The 23,157-nt window shown below is 37.5% G+C and overlaps 1 protein-coding gene across 15 annotated transcripts in view; it reads left to right on the top strand.

The window, feature by feature from the left end:
• The window catches only part of LOC149535602 (cysteine synthase-like), a 231,707-nt gene that overhangs the window by 92,994 nt on the left and 115,556 nt on the right, over window positions 1-23,157 (top strand). For 11 of the 15 annotated variants that reach the window (XR_016356921.1, XR_016356920.1, XM_089804231.1 and 8 more), the window contains exons 6-7: window positions 2,790-2,835; window positions 2,957-3,006. The exons of the other annotated variants lie outside the window; for them this stretch is intronic. Coding sequence is in view for 9 of the 11 variants with exons in the window: in XM_089804231.1 (XP_089660357.1) it covers window positions 2,790-2,835; window positions 2,957-3,006 (96 nt within the window). In the remaining 2 variants the exon portion in view is untranslated. The remainder of the gene's footprint in view (window positions 1-2,789; window positions 2,836-2,956; window positions 3,007-23,157) is intronic. 15 annotated transcript variants of the gene reach the window in all.

The following is a 23,157-nucleotide window of genomic DNA, read 5'->3' as shown; positions in this document are numbered from 1 at the left end:
ACCATAGATACAATCTGCCAACACTTGGATCCCAAACTCTGTTATGTAGCCTCGCTGGTATGATGAGATAGAAATATATCTAGGGTCCATGTATAATCCAGTAGAATGTGAAGACCTGACCTAAATGGATGATGTAAGTGATGAGCTGCTCAAAAGCTGAAACCACAATCCCATGGACATCAAAATTCATACTGTCGGCATAAACTTGGAGAATTCCCAAGTGCATAGGTGCTATGAATATGAAAGATGCTAAGAATCTAACCACAAGCCTCACATAAATACTCCACCAAGAACTGTTCAGAGATTGATGAAGAAAATTCACCTAACTCCTCAATGGGGTGAAATCGGAAAATATGTTGGGGTTGATCAAATGATAAGCAACAGAAGTTGATTCATCATTCCCATGCTGAGATCCGGATTCACCGCTAGGATCTGAGCCAGAATCCCAAAGTCTGAAATCAAACTCTTCCTCTTCATGGAAAACAAAAGATGATCTCTCATTTAACACAAAAAGAGGGTTGTCGGTTGTCCAATCAGCAACAACTTCAAACAAAGGGTTGTCAACAAGCTGAAAGTGCTCTGAAGTTTTGCTACTTAACCATTTGGGGCAGCTATGCAAGTCATACATCTTCTGAATGCTCTCAAGTTCGTTAGTGACTCCCTAGAAGAACTCTTGCCTCATTCTATTCTCATGTTTCCGAGAGTGTTCTATGAGCTTGATTTGATTTTCTGCTCCTTGTAGAGAAAATTGAGTTTCACTCAGTGCCTCTTGAACATACTTAAGCGTCCTGTTGAGATCATCAATCTCATCCTTTGCCCTTTTTGACTATGCTCATAAATCTCAACAACCTTAAGAATATAATCTCTGTCAGACAATAGATATAACTAATCTGATTTCATAGTCTCGAAGGCCATTTTGACCTTCTGTAAATCGGCCAAATGCCAATCACCTACCCCATCCCTTGGGACCTTCCTGTAGAGCTCTTCAGCCAACTTATGGGTACTGTCATACTGCACGAAGGATGCCACAACCATGTCTTCACTAACCTTCAGTTGATTCTGTAAGACATGTATTTCATTATCTCCCTGCTGAAACTGTTCATTGTCATGCAGAGTCATCTTAGGTTGTTCCTCTAAATTCATGGTTCTGAGTATCATGAATATATGGTTCATGATACCAAGGTCCCAAGATGAGTTCAGACATGTCTTCCACTGATGACTCTACTCGTCTGATTGTCCTCTTTGTCGTTTCTCTTCAGAACTAAACTCCACGCTATAGCATTACAAACATATGTATTTGAATTGGATGTCAAGGCGACAACTTCATGTTTTAAGTTTTAGCTTGGATAGTGTGACTAATCTTATTTGCTTGACGCCCAACCTAGGTCATTGCTGGTATGTTCTGTATTTAGCCAACCGCCTATTGTTTATCTCCCATTTCTTTTATGCACTTAAGATCTCAAATTCAAACCACATACTGCAACTTCTGATGTGTGATAGCTAGGTTTGCGTCTAGCTTCACCAACCTTCTAAAAGGGATTTCGTCCTTAGAAGGAATCCATTCACAAAGAAGCGACCATTAGGATTTTGAAGAATTAGTTTATATTCACATGCATAGACTCCTGATGATGGAATGGCTTAATATTGAAAAATTCTCATGTCCACGCGAGTGTTCGATAAGCTGGAGATTAAACAATATTCTGCAATTGATTTCCTTGACCATGTATGTTCACCAGGGACACTCAGATACTTGCCGATGAAACATTTAAAACATCTACTGTTATTAAACCTCATAGGCTGGCAAGACTTTTAGCTCTGATACCACTGAAATATCCCTAATCAGATATTTACTAAAATTTTCCTTTCAGCAATATACTCAGAAATAAAACATTGCAGATGTATTTTGGAACAATGGAATCCAACAGAAACCCCAATAGATATTTGACTCACTTCTTCTTGAATATAATATTCAAACTCAGATTTAGGCAAAGGAATACAATGCTATAATTAAACTAGAAAGTTCTCCACAAGTATTTAACCCATTACTTCACAATAACTTTCAAAATGTCGAACATACAACCATGAGTTACAAACCGATAAGATTAAACCAACAAACTCTTACAATTCTTTAAACAACTTTATTGCCTTATACAGCAGCAATATAACAACCAGCAACTTCCAGATAATTTCTAAAATGTTATTGTATTATACAACAACAATACAATAATCAGCTAACCGCAATCCAATCTTATACACAGATTTTACAGTCAGATTGGAAAATAAGAGAAGAATTTGTAAGCACAAACGAGACACTTAAACTGATATCTCTACGGACGATGGGTTTGCGTCCACTGCCTGCCTGCATGAGGGGCTACGTCCTCACACTAGCTGAAAGCTGAAGCTTTCTGAATGACTCTCACAAGAGAGAACTGAAAATCAAAAAATTAAATCAAGCCTACAAAAGGAAGGGTCTTTTCTCCTTTTATTCTCGCAATGGTGACCCATCGTCTTCCTTTCTGGGTTTTTTGTCTTATCTCTCCTCATCCTCTTGTGACCACCAGGAATATTAGTTTGACCTTTACTAATAAATTTTCAGCTCACATAGTCAAACTTAATATTGTAAATACGCCCCTTCTTAATATTTTTAATGTCCTCAAAAAGAAGGGACATTACATTTTTTAAGTACAATATACATTTCAAGTTTGGAGAACCATATTCTTAATATTTAGAGGATTTTCAATGATACCAACGACAGGTTTCTAAGTGGTATATCCATTTCTGTTACGCAGATTATTGGAGTGGAACAAACTGGACAAAACATTATTTCAGGAGCAGGTATTAAAATTACTCTTTTGTCAATCAGTTATTTGCTAGGTTGATTTCCTCTAGCAATTCAGTATGTCTCTATGCTTTTGCAAGTCAGCAGGTGTCTCACAAGTCCAAGGCATTGGTGCAGGGTTTATTCCTAGAATTCTGGATTTTGGGGTACTGGATGAAATGCTGCAGGTTCAGTTTTTTCTTTAATCGGCTCTTCTAGTTTGTAAACTGATAGGTTGACGACATTATTTCTGCTTTTCTACATCTTGGCTAGTTTGAAATTGTTTAATCTTCTGAGCAAGCTTAATCCAATGAATTTCCGTTCTAATAGTTGATGCCATACAACTTTATCATACGTAACTAAACAAATAATTGCTAGCATCAAATTTCTCCACTTGTTGAGATGCTTGGTTTCTTCTGTAGCTCAAGTTCTTTTGCAGTGTGCTTTTTCCATATAAACTATCTATTCAAGGAAAAATTTTACTACATCTTAAACACACGAACATGAGATAGTTTTATTAAAAAGAAACAAAATATGTGGAACACTTCCTATAATAAAATTCAAGGTAGAGTGTGCAAATTTCAATTCTTTAAGAATTATATAAAAAATAAATGAGTACAGACAAAAGAAATAATTTACCATAAGACAGGGCTATACGTGTACTATCCCTTTTCTAAGATAAGACTTGATAAACAACAACAATAATAGAACAGAATTAATAATAATTGAAATATAAAATAAATAAAATATAATGTGATGATTACTATTAGATAGTATGCATGATATCCCTAAGATAGGAACTTACTTCATACACATCATTCACCTCAGTCTATGTTATAAGGGAAGCAATTCACGTTAGAGAATGAAGGGGAGATTGACATCTGTCATTATTTTACTAAGCAATCACTTGATCATCGACATGTATTTCTAACGCGGAGTTGACCATTAAGATATAGTATGGGTTGAGAAAGTAATCAGTAACAATATTAATAGATTCTATGTGTAGAGATACCTAGGTGAATGATAAGAAGGATGCACTCAACATTGGATGGTTAGAAATTAACAGGCAGCAAGGACCATCATAAGCGGATATTTACGATTCTCTGGAGACTTTCATACTTATTGCAGAAACACTAATAAAGGAAAACAGAAGTGATCACCTCACCTCATCAGTGATTCTCAGCACCAGGGTAATGCAATGATCACTATATCAGCTGAACACAACTTCTATTGATTGGGTGTGATGATATGAAAGTAGTCACTGTCCTTGAATTCAACAATGAAGGCTTTAAGAGAAGGACAACAGCAATTTATATGAATACCTGATAAACTGAAAATTAATAGGTTGATAATTGATATGTATGTCAGAATGTTATTAGCTAATCCTTCTTTAGTTATCTCCCACGAGGTGTGATCAAGGCAGGAGACATAAGGAATGGATACAACCGCTCAACCTTGAGGACCTATGTTAAGAGGGTCTATACCTTTCAAACATGGGGATATAGGGAATGAAAAGGATATGGAATAAAATGATACTATGTTGCTATTGATTGAAGAATCAGATTTGGAAAGAACATTATTTATGTTGATATTAATCATAAGAGCAATATCTGGCCTTCTTGAGGGAAATGAATGAATTTTATATATTAAGTATTTTTAAGGGAAGAGTATCGAACATCAATGAGAAAAGAGAGATTAGTTCTCATCGGGGGATTTAAAAGAACTAAGGATTAGAAGGTAAATCTAGGTTCTCATCAAGAGAAAGGAGATATCAAGGTTGCATGGAGATGGGAGCACTTGGGTACTTTGGAGACAAGTATGGGCACAGTTATGGTAGTTTTTCAAAAATTCGAGACAAGGGTGCTTTTGGTTACGTCAATTCCTTGATATATAAAATTTTACCATTTTATAGAAAATCTGAAAATATAATGATATTGAGTTTCCAAAACAAGAACAGTGATAAAGCTTACTGTGAAACATTAACTTTGAAGATTAAGTACACAAATTGAAATGTCATACAATCATTGTATCGAAGTTTCAAACTGATTAATGATCAGGCATTGAAATAAGCTTGATAAACAATAAGCTAATACAGAAACAAAAAACTGAAAGAAAAATCAGAAATCTGAATCAAGGTCCTTAGCTATGATGCTTTCTATCGAGTACCGAGTGCATGGGTACGTATACTAGTACCTGGTATGCCTCCAAGGGATACGGGTATATATATATATATATTAATAATAAAGAAACGAGGACACACATATATATGTATGTTATGTTTTATATATAGTGGTAATACATTAGAATATAAGAACTATTGCATAATCCACCCACTCATGTATTTTATATAATCAAATATAAACTATGTTACTAATAATGAAAGCATCATATATATATATATATATAGCTTGTTCCTTAAACTCTCACAATCGCCCATTAAGAGGGTAGGTTGCTGTTGTGTGGGGAGAGGTGGAGTAATTGCATAGAAGGTAGGTGAATCCGAAGACGAGATAGGGAAGGGCTCCCAAATCCTTGAGGAAACCTATTGTAGATTGGTATCAAGTGCCCTATGACAAGTAAGTCCACATCCTCCTTAGGGTTGAGTTTAGGACAAAACTAAGGAAGTGATCTTAAGTATGTTAATTGCCAAATGTATTATGAGTTATTCATTGTCTTCTTAAGTTGAATTGATTTGGTCATGTTAAACATTGGAAATTAATAGTCCCCTAGTTGGGGACATTACAAGTGTTATCAAAACATAATCCTGTCATCCTATGGAGAGTAGTTGTTATATGCCAAATGTGGAAGTGTTTACCTGTCATATATGGAAGTGTTTATATGCCAGATATGGAAGTGTTTACTTGCCAAAAATGGATTGCACGAGATTGCATAATGCTAGAGATAAATGAAATACACCAATAGCATGGAATAACATCAAATCACATTACACCATATCTTTCATAGCATAATTATTCCAACATTATACCACCATTTTCACTTGTTCCAAACTCCAACAAATAGACCCAACACGATTGGTTAAGTCTCCAAACGTCACGAACTGACGACACAACTACCACTCCTTTGGAATGATGTTTTATTCCATTAACTAACAAAAGTCTTATTTAACTATTCTTCGCATAATTGCTGCCTATATCATCCCCTGAAAAAGAAAAATGTCTTCTAGATGACAAGTGTACCTCAAGTAATATCAAGGAAATGACAAGAGTGTAGACAATCATTTGTACTGCACAAACTCAAAGTTGTAGTCTAGTAAAACAAGGGGGGGTCTAGGGCCAACGCCCCCAGTGGGGTCGAGGGGCAGTGCCCATTGCAGGTTCCAAGGATAGTGCCCCCAGTGGGGTCAAGGGACAATGCTCCATGGTGAGTCAACTCTCCTACTTCCCTCCTGACAAAGAATTCGACTTTCCTACACCCCTTACAACCCACAACAATTTCTAATATCGTATGTGGTAGACTCTTCCTTTTGTCTATACTGTAGCTACTCATCTTCTGGTGAATGCTCAATCTTCTACTTCCTGTCCTATGCATGGATGGCTGAGTGGTCTTGCTGGTCATACAAATTTTGTTGATGTACGGGTTTTGGGTAGTGGTGTGGCTTGGCTTCCTCCATCCTGTCGTTATATGTTCCTTGTACACTTTGTGCAGAGTGATGGTTGGTTCATACTCGTACGGTGTGTGCAAGATTGTTGGCGTAGGTATTCCCGACTTGTACAAACTATTTTCATACAAATGACACTCGTACAGATTGTTTCCATACAAACGACACTCATACGAATTTATTTCTTTACGGATGACACTCGTATAAGCTGCACCCATACGAAGATGTCTTTTTCCTCTAGTGCCTTCACATTTTCCTCTACTAATTTTTTTCTTCCTACTCACCTTTTCCCCACAGTGCTGGTTTGTATGTCTAGCTTCGGTACAGTTGTATGGTGCCTTCGTGATATGGCTCTCAACCTTCTCCCAATAACTTTCTTCTTGTTGTGGGTTGTTTTTGTAATCTCTTTTTAGGGTACATATTCTTTTTTTCCCTCATTAGTTGTTTAATTATAACCTATTTGCTTTTCCCTTTTTTCTCCTATAATTTTTTATTTTTCTGACTTTAATCTTGCTTAAGTACATTTTTTGTCAAAGTCCTCTTACCTCTTGGTTTGTGTTTTCGTGTTCCGGCATGGTGTTGTTTCCCTTTTCCCAAGTTTATTTTATCTATACTTGGTTCTTTATGGTCCACTTCCTTGTCCTTCCCAAACCAATGGTCTATGCTAGCTACTCCTTCCTTGCACTCCTTATATTTTGCTGGGTATGTGTCTCCATCCCACTCTATCTCTATGACTTCCAATATATGGAAACTTGGCTGGAATATCTCATAATCCTCCATTTGCTAGTGGAATAGTCCATTAAGGGAGCTCGTTTCATCCTCAGAGTAGCTACCAAACCTTAGTATGCCTTCCTCATCTCGTTCCATTCTTACTTCTTCACTGTATTCTCCTTCCTTAGATTGATTCTGATGCCAATTCCTTGCTTACTGTGTGGATCCGCAGATCAATGACATCTTTTTCTATCGTTTTAAATGGATGCTGTGTTCTTCTAGTTATGGTTGGCCTTTTCTTTGATCAACCATTCTTTGCCAAGTAGAGCATTGTACCCTTTCTTTTCCAAGGTGATGACTACGAAGTCTAAGGAAAACTATTGTTCCACGTGTTACCTTCTATGCCATGAGTGTTTGAAGTGCTTTTATGCCATGTTGATCTACCCCTACTAGGTTGAAAGTATGCGGCCACAATGTTGGCTTATCTAGAGCCTTCCATGTTTCTTTAGGGAGTACATTTACTCTCGATCCTCTATCTACAATAGTGTTGGTGAGTTTATGGCCCATGATCTCCATTTTCACTACGGCAGGGGTTTGTCCTATCTTGGCTATGGATAGCATTGAATCTGGTTTTGTTGGTTCTCTTCATGGAGCATTTCTTCTTCCAACCTCTTCTTCCATGGTCTTGTCTCTTCTTGTGTTGGTGTTGTTTTCTTCCATGCAGAAACTGCTACACTTAATTGGGGTAATGCTTCTAACAAGTCTACAATCGTCATGGGCCTAATGGTGCAACATCTGTTTGGATATGTTTTCCTCCGATGTTGACTGCACGAGATTTTTTGTTTCCTTTTGGTTTTGTCTTTGTTCTTCTATTGCCATCTGTGCCTCCAATTTTTTTTTTTTGGTCCAAGGGTTCGGGTATGAGGTCTCCTTTGCTTGAAGTCTAGTAATGGCTATTACTTCCCCCTTTGGTTTTGTGATTTCTAGCATGTTCACCACTTTCCCTTTTACGTAGTCAACATCTTCATGTTTCCCTGACCCACACCACTGACACAACATGCTTTCGCCACTTTGGCATTCCTGGGCGAAGTGCCCCCACTCGCTGCATCTTCTACATTGTATCATTGGGTGACCTTTATGTTCACCAGTTTCCCTTCGGGTCTTCAACATCTTCATGGTTCCATGAACCACACCACTGGCATAACATGCTTTTGCCACTTTGGCAATCCTAGGTGAAGTGCCCCCACTTGCTGCATCTTCTACACTGTATTATTGTGTAACCTTTCGCGTCATACTGGATATGACTCCGTGGCATGTTATTATTGCTTCCATTTCAATTATTTTGATAGCCTCCTAGGGAGGCATTAGAAGTTGTGGTTATGGGAGGTGTGGTGGTTGGGGTTGCTTTTTCTGTGGTTAGAAGTACTTGTGTACTTCTTACCTTCAGATTGTATGGGTATTATTTCAAGGAGTGTCTGATGACTTGATAGATGTTGTAAAACAATTCTTTGTGGAAACAAGCTTTGGTGTGCCCTTCATTTCGGCATTTTGTGCACCATAATTATTTGTCTCCTTTACTTCTTTTTTCCCCTTTATCCATTTCATCATTCGCATCATATCCTTGTGAAGTGCCTGGATTGTTCATGATTCCCCATTGATGTCTTTATCAGTGTTGTCATCACCCACTTTCTATTCCCAGAGCTAGATGGATAGATTAGTTTGGGATCCGGATATTGACATGATTGGCGTGTTGTTTCATATGGGTCATGATGAGTTGCTTCACAACTCAAGGCATAGCGATATTTGTATTATAGTAGTCCAGCAACAATATTGTGGAGTTGCTCTTTTTCATGGTACTTATGCAAAACGTTCTTCTCAAGTGTTAATAATGACTAATGATGATGGAAGAAACATCCCATGGGAGGTAATGGACTTTAAAATTGCTATTGTTGCCACTGTTACTTCTTATTTTAGAATTCATAAAAGTCCATTTGAGTTACTGCAAGTGGACTAGAGTAAGATTATGAACATGATTTGGTCTCCCATCGAGATAGTGACTTTTGGGAAGACAATTGTAGCTAGGGACACAAATGAAAATATTACTCTAACCAAGTTTATTTAATTCTATAGTGATTGCATTCTTTTGCAAATGTTGCAATTAGAGAATTCAGGTTTGTACAGCTGGAGTTTTGGGCAATTTCAGTTCTGTTAGCCCACTGTCAAAGATATATATGGACGTTTGATTAAGAAATTGATTGCCCGGGTTAATTAGTTGGTGTGTTGGTGGGATGTTAGGGCCTCGAATCGATGTTACTATTTGTATTCAAGCTGCACATATATTTAGAGCAGCAGATTTGATTTCAGAAGCACTTATTTTGGAGTATTCAGGATGTTGCGAACAAGATAGTTTATAATGACTTTCTTCAGTTTTTTTCTTTGGTGTTTTGAATTGAGATTTTGGAACGGCAATTATTTTACGAGTTGACAAAATTTTAGCAATTTTGGGTTGCTCTTCTTTTTGGTGGGTTTCAAGAGGTATGTTGTATATGTGTTCAACATGATAGTGCTAGGAGCAAATGGTTAAATAGATATTTGAGGTTGACATGGGACCATGTGATCATCGACAATTTCAGTTTTGTTAGCTTACTGGTCTTGAGGACAAACAGTTTCAAGGAGCGCGAATTGTAATGTCCCCTTTTTAAGCTAGATTGGGATGGAGGGAACGTTTGTTTACTGTATAGGGTAAACGAATACTTATTGCATGTAGTACAGTAAGATATAACACAGAACAGATACTTTATTCATATACACAATATGCACTCCAATGCTTACAATATGATTATGATGATGATAATGTTTCAATAGTCCCTTCCGACGATGTATATATATTTTCCTGAAGGGGTGACTCAACCGTCACGCGCCCCTTTGTATACAATTCTACCTGTCGGCTACAATATAGAATTTACTGACAACATCATCCCCCCCAAAATAAAAAGTCGTCTCGGATGACAATTACAAAATTACTGAGACAAATTAACAAAATGGAATACATTAATTGTGACTAACTATAACAACATAGATTTTTTCTGTCACATCACATTCACATTTCTTCCGTGCTTGCACCAAACTGGTCTCCAAAAACACATTGCATTTGTAACCTTTGCTAACACAATACTGTCTCCCTAGCCAATCTGACCTTGATAGCCACCTGTGTCGCCTTCTCTGTTTCCAACTCCTGATACGTTGAGCCAGGTGCCACTCTACTGCTTCCAATTGGATGGTCAGCTCCTCCTAAACTCTCTATGCATCCAGCAAGACAACCTCACGTCCAACACCTAGTGCCTCAAAGCGTAGCACCTCTCTTGAAAGGCTTGCTTTAGTGCTCTCTCCACCTCTGGCATACAAACACTCCATGCTTGCAATAGCTCCAAGTCTCATCAACTGGTTACACTTCCCAAGACTGATAACCGAATTGACTGGGGGTCTAGGGGACAACGCCCACAGTGGGGTTGCCTTTGCTAGGTCTTGGGGCAGAGCCCCCACTGCCAAGACCAATTTAGTAGCCTCAAACCCACACAAAAGTCCATGGAACACACCAATTTTGTGATTTTCTTTCAATCCCATACTCTTTATGCCAACTGCTTATCAGTACCATGCATTATTCATTGTGAACTGATTTGATTTGGCGTCATTGTTGTTAGAACCTCCTATCACCCTTCTTTTGTGTTCGTATGGTGGTCATCCCTTGTATCAATTTATGTCTTTGACCGTGCAATGATGTTTTATAACTTCTTTGTGTTTGTTGTACGATGTACGACACTCTCCTGTCTGTACCTTGGTCTTCTTACGGTGTTTCAAGTGCCCCTTCTCTTTATGAGCCGTACAACCTTATAGTGGTCCTTTGCTTGCCGTCGTATGCTTTTAACTCCAGGCCGTACAATATAGTGCCACATCTTCTCTTGCTACCTGTACCTAAGGCCATACGGTGCTCTTTCTATCTATCCTTCCTGCTTGCCTTTCTTATTGTATGGTGTGCCCATGTGTCGACCTCCAAGGCCGTATGGTGTCCACCTCCAAGGCCGTGCAGTGTCCACTTCCAAGGCCGTACAGTGTCCACCACACGGTATCCACCTCCTGTTTTTCCGTACAGTGGGCTGATGAAGGTCCACACCACCCTACCAACGCATAACTAAGAATGCAACAATATGGAGACAAGAGATGACAAGATGCTTCCCAAGCAATTTAATTATACTTGAAAATCCCTACAATATTCTCCAAATGAGAGAACTCCAAATGCTTACAGTAAAAACCTCCAAGATCTCAAATTGTGCTCACAAGCCACCAAGCAACCTCCTTGTTTCTAAACTGCAACCACTAGCTCTTCTGACAAACTCTATCCAAGATCCAATTGTAAACTGCCTCACATTCGGCGCTCTATTCATAGACTCAGGAAAACTCGCCCTTTAGCTTCCTCCTTTTCTATAAGCTTCTACTAAGAAGAGATCACACCTTGAAGCCTTCACACCTTGAAGCTTGACCTTCCAAAGCTTGATTAGAAATGCTCATATGCCTTGCTTAAATAGACACTTACCACCCAATGCATGATTTATCCACAACCTTCTAGTATTCCACCTACACAATATCCACAACCTTCTAGAATTCCACCTACACACCTCGATGGAATGACAACCATTTTTATTTTATTTTTCTATTTACGCCACCTTTGCACCTCGAAAATAGAAATTCCTCTTTTCTTTTCTCCTTTTTCCCTTTTTAAATTTTTTTTTTAAAAAATTTTTTTTCCCATGCAAGATGCTCCTGCATCAGGCTCCCCCGGTAGATAGAAAAGTGTGTCCCACACTTTGACGCCAAAAGAAAGATCTACAACCATCTTCATTTTCATTAATGGTTTCCACCTCAATAGGGACAAGAAAACCAGTCTGCAAATCTTCCACATCTGCATCCATATGTCAAACACCAGAATCTCAACCATCCAATCATCATGCTCACTCAAACTGAACATAATGCTTCAATAGCAATCCCTCATCCACACCAACAACTAGTGAATCCATACCAGTAGTAACAAACTCCGCATCGGCAGCAACATGTAGATCTCCACATTCCATACTCACAACACCAACAATCTCATTGCTCACAATAAGATGCTTTGCAACATACAAATCATCACCAACAACAACTAGATCATCCTCGACCGAGTGCTCCACAATATCCATGTCAGACTCAACCAACTGATCATGAAAACCAATCTCCATCCCAGCATCAACAAGATTAGGAATATCCTCAACAACAACCTCTAGTTGCTCTGCAGGTTCTGTATCAGGCTCCACAATTTGATCAACAAAATCAACTTCTTCCACCTCAACCTTGTTATACCATCTTCTCTCTCGAACAAGTCTCTTAACCGGCCAAATAACCCTCTTCTGGATCGGTAGACTCTAGCTCCATCTATGAAATGCCTTCCTCATCCTGTTCGTATCTCGATCAGTTGAACTAGTTTCAAATTGAGCAACCTCCTTAGTTTGATCTGCTAAACTATCTTCCAACCGAGCAGACATTTTAGAAAAATTCCTCTCCACTATATCATGGATATTTCCAATCATCTTAGGGTCCAATCCTCTTAGGGCCATCTCCTAAGATCTTCACAAACCCTCTGCAACAAATCCTTCCCACGCTTCTTGTGACAACCTCAAATTATTTGCGAGTTAGATCGCAACCTGCCACCTCACATGAATAACCAAGAACCACATCACAAGTCTAGGACAACGGATCTACAATCCACAAAATCTCTGCGATCATGCCTCAAGAAGATCAGCTTTCCATCTTCGAACCCATCGATCAATCTGCATGTCCTCCCAAGGTCTTGGTGCAAACTGTTTCAGCTTCAGCGATCTGTCTACACGGTCAGGAACTCCCGATCTGATAAACTTCGCCCAACCAAGGTCTTGGTACAAACTGCCTCACACTTCAGCGATCTGCTTGTACACTCAGGAACAACTGTGCTTTGATACCACTTGATGAAGAGCCACACCACCCTACCAACGCATAATCAAGAATGCAACAATATGGAGACAAGAGATGACAAAATGCTTCCCAAGCAATTTTATTATACTTGAAAATCCCTACAATATTCTCCAAATGAGAGAACTCCAAATGCTTACAGTAAAAACCTCCAAGATCTCAACTTGTGCTCGAAAGCCACCAAGCAACCTCCTTGTTTCTAAACCGCAACCACTAGCTCTTCTCACAAACTCTATCCAAGTGCCAAGTGTAAACTGCCTCACATTCGGCGCTCTGTTCACAGACTCAAGAAAACTCGCCCTTTAACTTCCTCCTTTTTATAAGCTTCTACTAAGAAGAGATCACACCTTGAAGCCTTCACACCTTGAAGCTTGACCTTCCAAAGCTTGATTAGAAATGATCATATGCCTTGCTTAAATAGGCACTTACCACCCAATGCATGATTTATTCACAACCTTCTAGAATTCCACCTACACAATATCCACAACCTTCTAGGATTTCACCTACACAATATCCACAACCTTCTAGAATTCCACCTACCCACCTCAATGGAATGACAACCATTTTTATTTTATTTTTCTATTTACGCCACCTTTGCACCTCGAAAATAGAAATTCCTCTTTTCTTTTCTCCTTTTTCCCTTTTTTAATTTATTTTTCATTATTTTTTATGTTTTAATTTTCCCATGCAAGATGCTTCTGCATCATGGGCTCTTTGTTATATCCTGTTTGTATGAAGGCTGTATGGTGATTTATCTATGTTCCTCTTATACTTAGTCTCTTCCCTTCAAATAATGTTCATACGATCCCTTTGCCCCTGCCTAATGTCAGTACGGTACCTTTTTGTTTCGACTGTTGCCCGTATATTGGTTATATATCCTTCAGTTTATTTTGTCGTTGCTCATAATTTTAATTTATTTTTACTAATTCCAAGGCCGTACTATGAAAATATGCTTAACTTTATATATTATTTACATTTACTTATCTTACATATATACATTATTTATTCTCTCAATTGTTCGTCGGCGGAGTGGCATTGTTTCTTTCATGATAGATTTTCAACTTTGACCCATTCACTGCATCAGGCACACACTTCATGTCGAGCGTCCATAATTTTATTGCCCATTATTGGCAACTTCGTAGATTTTGTATGGCCCAACTCATTTCACTTTAAATTTTCTTGGTCTGATCTCGTGCCCATTATATTTCAACACTAGTTGGCCTGGTTGAAATTTGTTCAATTTTAAATGCTTGTTATGCCATGCCTTCCGCTTGTTATGTGTAACCTTCGTGGCCCATTGTGCCTGCAGTTGTCGCTCATCAAGTTTATTTAAATTATACAATCTCTCTCTCAAACTTTCCATATCTCCAAGCTTGTTTTCGAATTTTGTTACCATGAATTCCGTCGGCTGACACTCCTTGGCGTTAATAACTGTATTCTTAATTCTAGGACCTTCATTCTGTATTGCTGAAGTTTTTATTAAGCCCTTCCTCTTTGTTATGATGTGTTTTCTTTGTTGTCGACACCTTTCTACTAAATCCGTGGTGCAGTATAACCTTTTCTTTCCGCACGGTCCGTTCACCATGTACCGTACAGTGGAATCTTTCCTTTTGCTGGGTTCGTACGATATGTTCTTATTGTTGTATTGGCCATAAAATATGTTCTTTCCTTAAGCTTCAGTTGTAACCACCTTCTTCTTTCGCTTCTCAGTATTCCTTCAGACATTCATTTACCTCTCCTTTATTACCTTCATTGACCCTTAACATATTGCAGCTTGAAAAGAGCTCGTAGTCCTGCATCTGCCAATGGAGTAGGTTGTTCACCGAGTCTAAGTCATCATCGCTAGACCCTCCTTCCAGTCTGAATACTCCCTCTTCATCAGGTTCCATTATCTTCTTCCCCGCATCATCCCCTCCACCTTTGCCTTAGGAATCCGACGACATTGCCTCCTCACCTCTAATGTGTGTGTCTAAGTCAATTACAAATCTTTGGCCTCCACATTGCATGGACAGGGTATTTTGTTTCCAATCATGTTTCACCTTCGGCTGTGCCAGCCAACCGCATCCAAGGATGGTGTCATACCCTTCTCTTTTTAATGGAATGACTACGAAATCCAATAAGAATGGTTGTGTCCGGATGGTTACAGGCTGTGCCATCAGGGTCCCTAAGGGCTTGATTTTGTGCCGATCGGCAGTGAGTAGTTGAAATGTAGGTGGCCACAACGTAGGTTGTCCCAACCTTTTCTATATATCCTTTGGTAGTACGTTTACTCCTGACCCTCCATTGACGATTGAGTCTGTAAGTACGGTTCCCAATATACCCATATCTACTACTGCAGGATGTCTTCTCTTAGTGAGTGCTAGTAGCATTGGGTTTGCAGCAGTCGTTCTGCTGCCATCCTTTCCTATTTCTTCCATTGCTTGCTGGAGTGGTGTCATGTTTAGTATCACAGTTCGCAACTGAGGCATTGTAAGGTTATTCAATTTCATAGGAACTTCTCTTTGCAATACCTGCTTTATAATATTTTGTTCTGCTAGGTTCCTCTTTGAGGTGCGGTAGTGTTTTTCGTTTGTAATTTTTCGGCTTCCATTTGTTTTTCCAATTCTGTCCGTGGTTGTTGCAGCCTCGTCTTTTCTTCCTCTGCATCTGGGTACATTGCTTTCTTTGCTTGCTCACGGGTAATGGCTAGTGTCTTGTCATTACATGTTTCGATGCTTAAAAAGTTCACCCCTTGCTTTGGGCATTTTGAATCCTCATGGTCTTCTGGACCACACCATCTGCACAACTATTGTGGCGTTCCTTTGTGGTACAGTCTTCGGCAAAGTGTCCCCACAGGTTGCACGCATAACATTGTATCATCCATTGTCTACTCGAGTCATACTGTATTCAACTTTGGCCTCCTTTATTGTTATTATTATTATTGTTGCCGCCTGTTTTGCGCTAGTTATTCTTATGGTATCCTCCTAAGGTTGCGTCATTATTCGTGTTTGTTCTTGCTCCTGTAGTGGACACTTCTTGCATGAGTAACACTTGTTGACATCCCTTTGTCTTCATATTGAACGGGCATTCCTTGGTGGAATGTCCCGCAATTTGGCAGATATCGCAAAAATTGCTTCTTAGGGCAGGAGCGTTTTGTGTGGCCTTGCTGCTTACAGTTTGTACACCACAATTCCCCTTTCACCAAGTCAGGATTCTTTTTTAGATTTTTGAATTCCTTCATCATCTGTAACATATCCTTCTGCAATGCTTGAATGTTCTTACTTGATTCTTTGTCGCTACTGCTACTTTCGGAAGATGAATTTTGAGTCCGATGATTTGTGTTTCTTCTTTTTCATCGTTTTCTATTGACTCTCCAGATCCATTGCCCGATTATATGCATCTGTGTATGATGCTGGAGGTATGATTTTCATTTTTTTTCAATGCTTGTCGTAGTCCTTCTGCAAACCATCATTTCTTCAATCTGTTGGACGGTTGGCTTTCCATCTTTCCCACCAACTCTTTCAGCCTTCTTGCATATACATAGATCATTTCATTTTTTCCTTGTTTTATACTGTATATTTTTACTGCAATTTCGTTATCGTCCCTTAGTAATCGAAACTCTGCTATGAATTCCTTGCTGACTTCTGTCCATGTAGTTAATTTTTGCGGATCGGCATCTGAAAACTAATCAATCACTTCACCTCGTAGTGTTGCCGGAAACTGTTGGACCCTGTCATCCTGGTCCGTTACACCGTTCGCTGTCCAAATTGTTTCGCATGTCTTACAGTGTCTGATTGGATAAGTTGTCCCATTGCCATTAAACTTCGACAATTTTTCCTTTCGGTGCTACCATTGCTACTTTCTTCTAATTTAGTGGTACTTGTTGTATACCCGCGCTATTTTGAGCACTCGTGTTGCTTCAGACAACCACCCTACTTTGAACAACCACGTTACCCGGTCAGAAAATATCTTCCTCAAGCGAAGTTTGATTCTTTGCCTGTATCCGTTCGTTGGGTGTATCGTGAACGAATAGTTCACTCCACACTCATGTGCCTCCAACGCTTCGAGTCGTGCGAGTTACTTCCCTTCCGTTCGTATTCTCTATCCTCGGGTATACAATTCAAGGAACTCCTCCCTTGTCTCTTCCACCAAATTCAATTGCTGTCGAGTTTCTTCGAGCAATTCCTCGGCACTCCTCGATCTACTAGGTGAATGCACTCCCTCCGTCTGTGCTCCTTCACACCCTCGATGTCCATCGGTAAACTGCTGAAGCTTCTGTCTGCGCTCCACCTGTTGTGCTAGAATTAATACTTCCCGTGTTGTGCATATCTCATCCTTATCTTTTACCTTATTCCTATCTTTATTAAGCAGATTCGACATTAATCTTCATAACACTTCCTTTGTTCCAGGTTTGACTGACAACGACGCCAAATGTTTACTGTATAGGGTAAACAGATACTTATTGCATGTAGTACAATAAGATATAACACAAAACAAATACTTTATTCATATATGCAATATGCATTTCAATGCTTACAATATGATTATGATGATGACACGTTCCAATAGTCCCTTCGGACGATGTACATATACTTTTCCGAAGGGGTGACTCAACCATCATGCGCCCTTTCGGATACAATTCTACCCGTCGGTTACAATATAGAATTTACCGACAACACTGTTAGCCTATTCATTAGATTCCCACAGGCTAATGAGTGGGTTTAGTGAATCTTGGAGGAGTTGACAAAAGTATTTTCTTGTTCAGATGAGCTTTAGGAGCATAATAATTTAATTATTGGATCTTTTTAAGGTATTCTCCTATATTGACTTTATTTAGTAAGTCAGTGGTGAACATCAATAGGGTCACTAGCTAGTTTTAGTAATGTCAGCGGAGTTGGGTTTCAATGTTTATCATGAGATTTGATATAGATTGGACTCTAGAGTTATTAACAAGTGATAAGTTATTGATTTATAAAGTTATTCTAAACTTTTAACTTTATCATTATTTTAACTTATTTGATTAAGGGACTATAGAGGCCAAATATTAAGTCAAAAGTGATTTATTTTAATGTTGCATTGAGAGAGTAAAAGGGGAAGAGATTTTGACATTAAAAATGGAAGTGATTCTTATTGAATAAAACAAAAAGAAGCATTTTCATAAAAGTAGTAAAAAAATACTCCTGAAATAATAGCAAAAACGCAGTACCGAAAAATAGCAAAAAACCTTTCATTAAATATAGCAAAAAATGAAAAGATGTGAAAACATAGCAGAAAAAATTGTCTTAATAAAACAGCATTTTTAAAAAATAATAGCAAAAACCCATTCCCAAGAATATACTAGAAAAACACATTCTTGAGGAAATAGGAAAAAGACTCTTTTTCATAAAACCAACTAAAAAGCTATAAAAGGAGGATTGGGGCTCTCATTTGGGCATGTGGGGTGTTGTTATTTTTGATGCTTCTGTTCTTGAGGGATACTGCTGCTTCTTGTTGGTTAGTGAGGATGGAAATCGTTGCGGGCAACATTCTCTACATAGTTGAAAGATGCTATCTAGAGAATTTCCTGGTGATTTCATTTAAAGATCACAGTTGTGGTCATTGTAAAAGGTATACATTTCAGTTTTGTAGAGTTCTCTGAATATCTGATCAGTAGAAGTCGATTTGGAAGGTGATTTGGTGGTTTTTGTTGTTGTTTATTGCTAGTCACACCTCTTTAATGTTCACCGTACTAATTCATGGTAGCTACATGATTTCAAAAGATTGGGTGTGAGGGTTTTATGGCAGAATATTGGTCTTTGAGGGTTTAAATCTGCATTCTTGGTGTTTACTACTTGCTGCAAATCAGTTTTACACTAAGATGCAACTTTTTGAAGTCATTTGATGAAGCTTCTGGGGTTTCTGGATATTGTATTTGCTAGTCATTTCTGTAGAAGACCTTCATTTACCAGGTTAGAAAATGGGCATGTGGGTTTGAGATATTTAACAACATTTTATGACCTGGGTTGCTATTAGATTTGATAAATTTTGTAAAATCTGATATGAAATTAACTTTGGAATTTTCTGCATTGTTATTTCTGATTATTGTTCATTTTCCGAGCTTGTAAAAGTGCTGCAATATTATCTTTTTGTTTGCCTTATAATTGTCATTATTTATATTGCAGAAAACAATTTAAATCAGAATCACAACAAAAAAATTAGACCAAAACAGGGCTGCATATTACAAAATTTTGACAAGATTGGATAGGACATAACTACTTTTTGAATTTTTATTTAGAAGCTCATGCTGATATTTATTTATATAAAGAATATGATAATTCCTATTCATTTCTTCATGATCAAATAGGTTCCTTTTTTATCTGTGATGAATGCTTTATCAATGTTATCATATGAATATTTGACATTTTCTTATATTAAAAAAATTCCTTACTTCTTAAAATTGCCATCTCCCAGTGGTTTGAAACAATGGACAAATAATCTTTGTACTAGAAATCTGTCTTGTTGTACTTTATTTCTCCCACCTCAAAAACTTTGGGGAGCATAGAATAAGAGTATATTATTTGTTGGGAGTCTTGCTCTGTTAAATTTACAAACTAGAATAGCATTGAAATAAAGAAACAGAAATAAAAAACAAGAAAACCAGAGATACCTTTGGAAAAACCCAACTGCACAAAAAAGTTTCTTTATTGAATGATAATTAGCCTCAGAAGTCAGAACACAACTTACTAGTTCTTAAGCTTTTATGTAAAATCTAAGTTTTGCCAAATTTTTGGCTTCACGGTCGAATTTATTAAAAATGAATAATATTCGTGGAAATTCGGCTTAAATTTGCATGGCTGAAATTTTTTCACTTTCTGAATTTTTTCTGTATAGTAGCATTTTTTAAAGGCAGTAATTTTTTATAAGTAAATGACTTTCACTAACGAAAATGCATCAAGGTCATTTTTGGATGGCTAGGGAAAATTGTGGCAGCCATTGTCTGTCATTGTTAGCACCTGTTTTAGGCAGCCATTGTCTGCAAAACACCGTGGTGAGTTGCAGTGGGTTTTGGGCCATTGTATCCAATTTTGTGCTTCCTTTGCAACCTGTTTGTCGGTGTGGTCTGCAACCATTCTCTGCAAATTGTCGCTGCCTCTCTTACTCTTGAATCATCGTTTCCTCTCCTCAACCTATTCGCAGTTCCGTTGTGCTCCTCTGTTGACCGTCATTGTTCCATTCGCATACTTATTTAAATTTATGTCGTTTTTATTTGTTTACAGGCTTCTAGGTTTCAATTTATTTAAATTTCTGTTGTATTTATTTGTTTATCAATATTGAAGTATTTGGGTTTGCTTAGAATATTAAAAAAATTATTTACTAAAATATGAATATTATTTTGTATGTTCATTAATTATTTTTTATTTATTGTAGATTACTTCATTTTTATATATATTTTTATTAAAATATTAATATTTATTATTTTGTATGTTTATTCATTAATAGTTTTATTAATAATTTTATTTCAAATAATTTTGTAATGATAAACTATTTTGATAATCTATTGGATATACTTATATGTTTTTAGAAATGATATAAGGCGAATTTAATGTCCAATTTTTTGACCCTACCAAACTTTATCTAGACTTCATATTTGTTGAACGCGAACCTTGTGACTGAGCGTTAAATAATTAATCAACAATTTTTTCCTTACAAAACAAGGTGTTCGCAACTACACACCGAAATGCTGCATATAGAGATGATAATAATAAAACAACCTTCACATTGATTCCTCCAAATACATGCTAAAGATGGAACACACTCCTACAAACATGGTATATCAAAACAATAGTGTCTTAAACAATACTACAACCACATCAATGATACGATCTCTGCAAATGAACATCCATCTCCTATAGAAGATGACAATTTTTTTTAAAAGGAAAACGTAACACATGAAACAATAATGCCCAATAAAAGATGTTACATCATCTTAAGTCTTTAATCAGACGGCAGCAACGATATGAATGAACCATTTAATACAAGATGCCATGTCTTCAATGCATGAAACCAAGAGACGGGAGCTGCAATAAGAATGAAGGAGACGTATGAATGAAGTCCATTGAAAGGTATGAATCTACAACAGTAATAAAGAAAACTGTTCCATCTTTTCATTCTCATGCCACAAAAATAGCCTGTGGTTACTAAATAAGGAGCCATTACATGTGATATGGCAAACAACATTTACAAGTATGCTTGATACAAGGAGTGTACCCTTCTATAAGTGAGCAAGAAAAACTCTTCACTATCTGATGCTTCACAATGGAAGATAATACAAAGCAAATGTCTCAAAATCAATAGTGCGGCAATCATTGCAGGTATGAAAAGTATCTCCTGTATCTATAAACTCTAACACTCCCTCTTGGCAAAGGAGATATGTTTTCCTGATTTTCATTTCATGGAGTTCTCAACATGGCAGTGAGAATGGCTACACCCATTGCGAAGTTTTTTTTTAAAATCATGGATTCTCTTAACGTGATAGCATCATGGAGTCACTCAGCATGGTGTCATGGAGTCACTCAGCATGATGTTCACCTTGTCTACTCCCATTTGTGAAATAAATAATAGCTCCCATTATAGAGTCACTCAATGTGATGTTGTCATGGAGTTTGTCAAGATGACATCCACCATGGCTACTCCCATGAGTGAAAAGAGCAACAAGATAAGATAATGATATTAGTGTTTAACAAGAGACCAACAAAAGGGTCCAAGGGACTGCAAGATACAACATGGATGAAGAACAACCCAACGGGAGGACCAAATGGTGTTTGAGAAAGAGCGAACAAGAAAGCAAAGAAAGGAAACAAGCAACACATGAGAGAAGGACTAGTCATCCTTTCTCGGTAAGAAGAAATGCTTTCACCTCGAATTTCTTTGTCTTAGATATTAATGCATTGCAAGGACTTTCACCTCAAATTTCTCTGTCTCAAAGAAAGATATAGTACAAGGGCTTTCACCTCAAATTTCTTTGTTTCAAATAAAAATGCATTGCAACACATAATAAGAGAAAATGATGCCGAGACTCCCTTTCAGTAAGGCCAACATTCTCACAACTTTGATTATCACAATAAATTATAGTTGGCTTCAACATTTGGCCAAACATTGAGCTTTTGAAACCACACTACTTCTCCAGCCTTTTGGTTCTCTGTAAAGGACTTGGCAATCCATTCGCCAGTCAAGCTCCCTTTGAATCTTCAAGCACTTGCATCAACTTCCTAACCTCCTCATTGAAAATTTCCCTCAATGCTTGTGTAATTTTCCCAATCTGATCCTATGGGATTTGGGACTCAATTCCTATATTTCATTTTAAGATACTTCTTTTCGTGTAATAAATATTGATATCCTTATCTTATTTGAACCACTGAGTTTGATGGTCATTGTTACATACCAAATTTTGACCTAATTTGAAATATAGCCGTTGAGGTTCACATGAAGTTAGTTGGCAGTTTAATTTGTCATAATTTGGCGAAATGGTAAGATAGTTTTTATGATTTCAAGTGAAGGTAACATGTTAGTTGATCGTTAATCACAAATTCATGGAATTGAGAAGATGGTTAACCATTATGATTAAATAATTTATTATGATAATATAATTTAACTACGGGGGATTTCCTTGCAGGAAACACGTCGAAAGGGTGGAAGCATTGTCAGAAAGGAATTAGGCAGGAGCATCACCATCACTGGGCAGATGGGTAGAGGACCTAGCGACTTGAAACAAGATTCATCTGTGGGAGCCGCATGAGTTATTTAAATAAATAATTTAATTAAAATAATTGAGTTAAAATATAAAACATATCTCAAAGCATTTTAATTTATCTTTCATCATATTATTTTAATAAATATTTATGTATGTGCAAAAATGATTTGGCACCATTATCATTTAATAATTTAATAGAGTGATGTTTAATTGTACATGTAAGATTATAATAATATTTGAAATTATAATAACATTTGAATT

The sequence above is a fragment of the Cupressus sempervirens genome, chromosome 10 (assembly GCF_028749045.1).
Source record: "Cupressus sempervirens isolate cs-2001-9-10 chromosome 10, ASM2874904v1, whole genome shotgun sequence".
Lineage (NCBI taxonomy): Eukaryota > Viridiplantae > Streptophyta > Pinopsida > Cupressales > Cupressaceae > Cupressus > Cupressus sempervirens.
The sequence above is the reverse complement of the archived record's forward strand: the minus strand, read 5'-3'. Positions and strand labels throughout refer to the sequence as shown.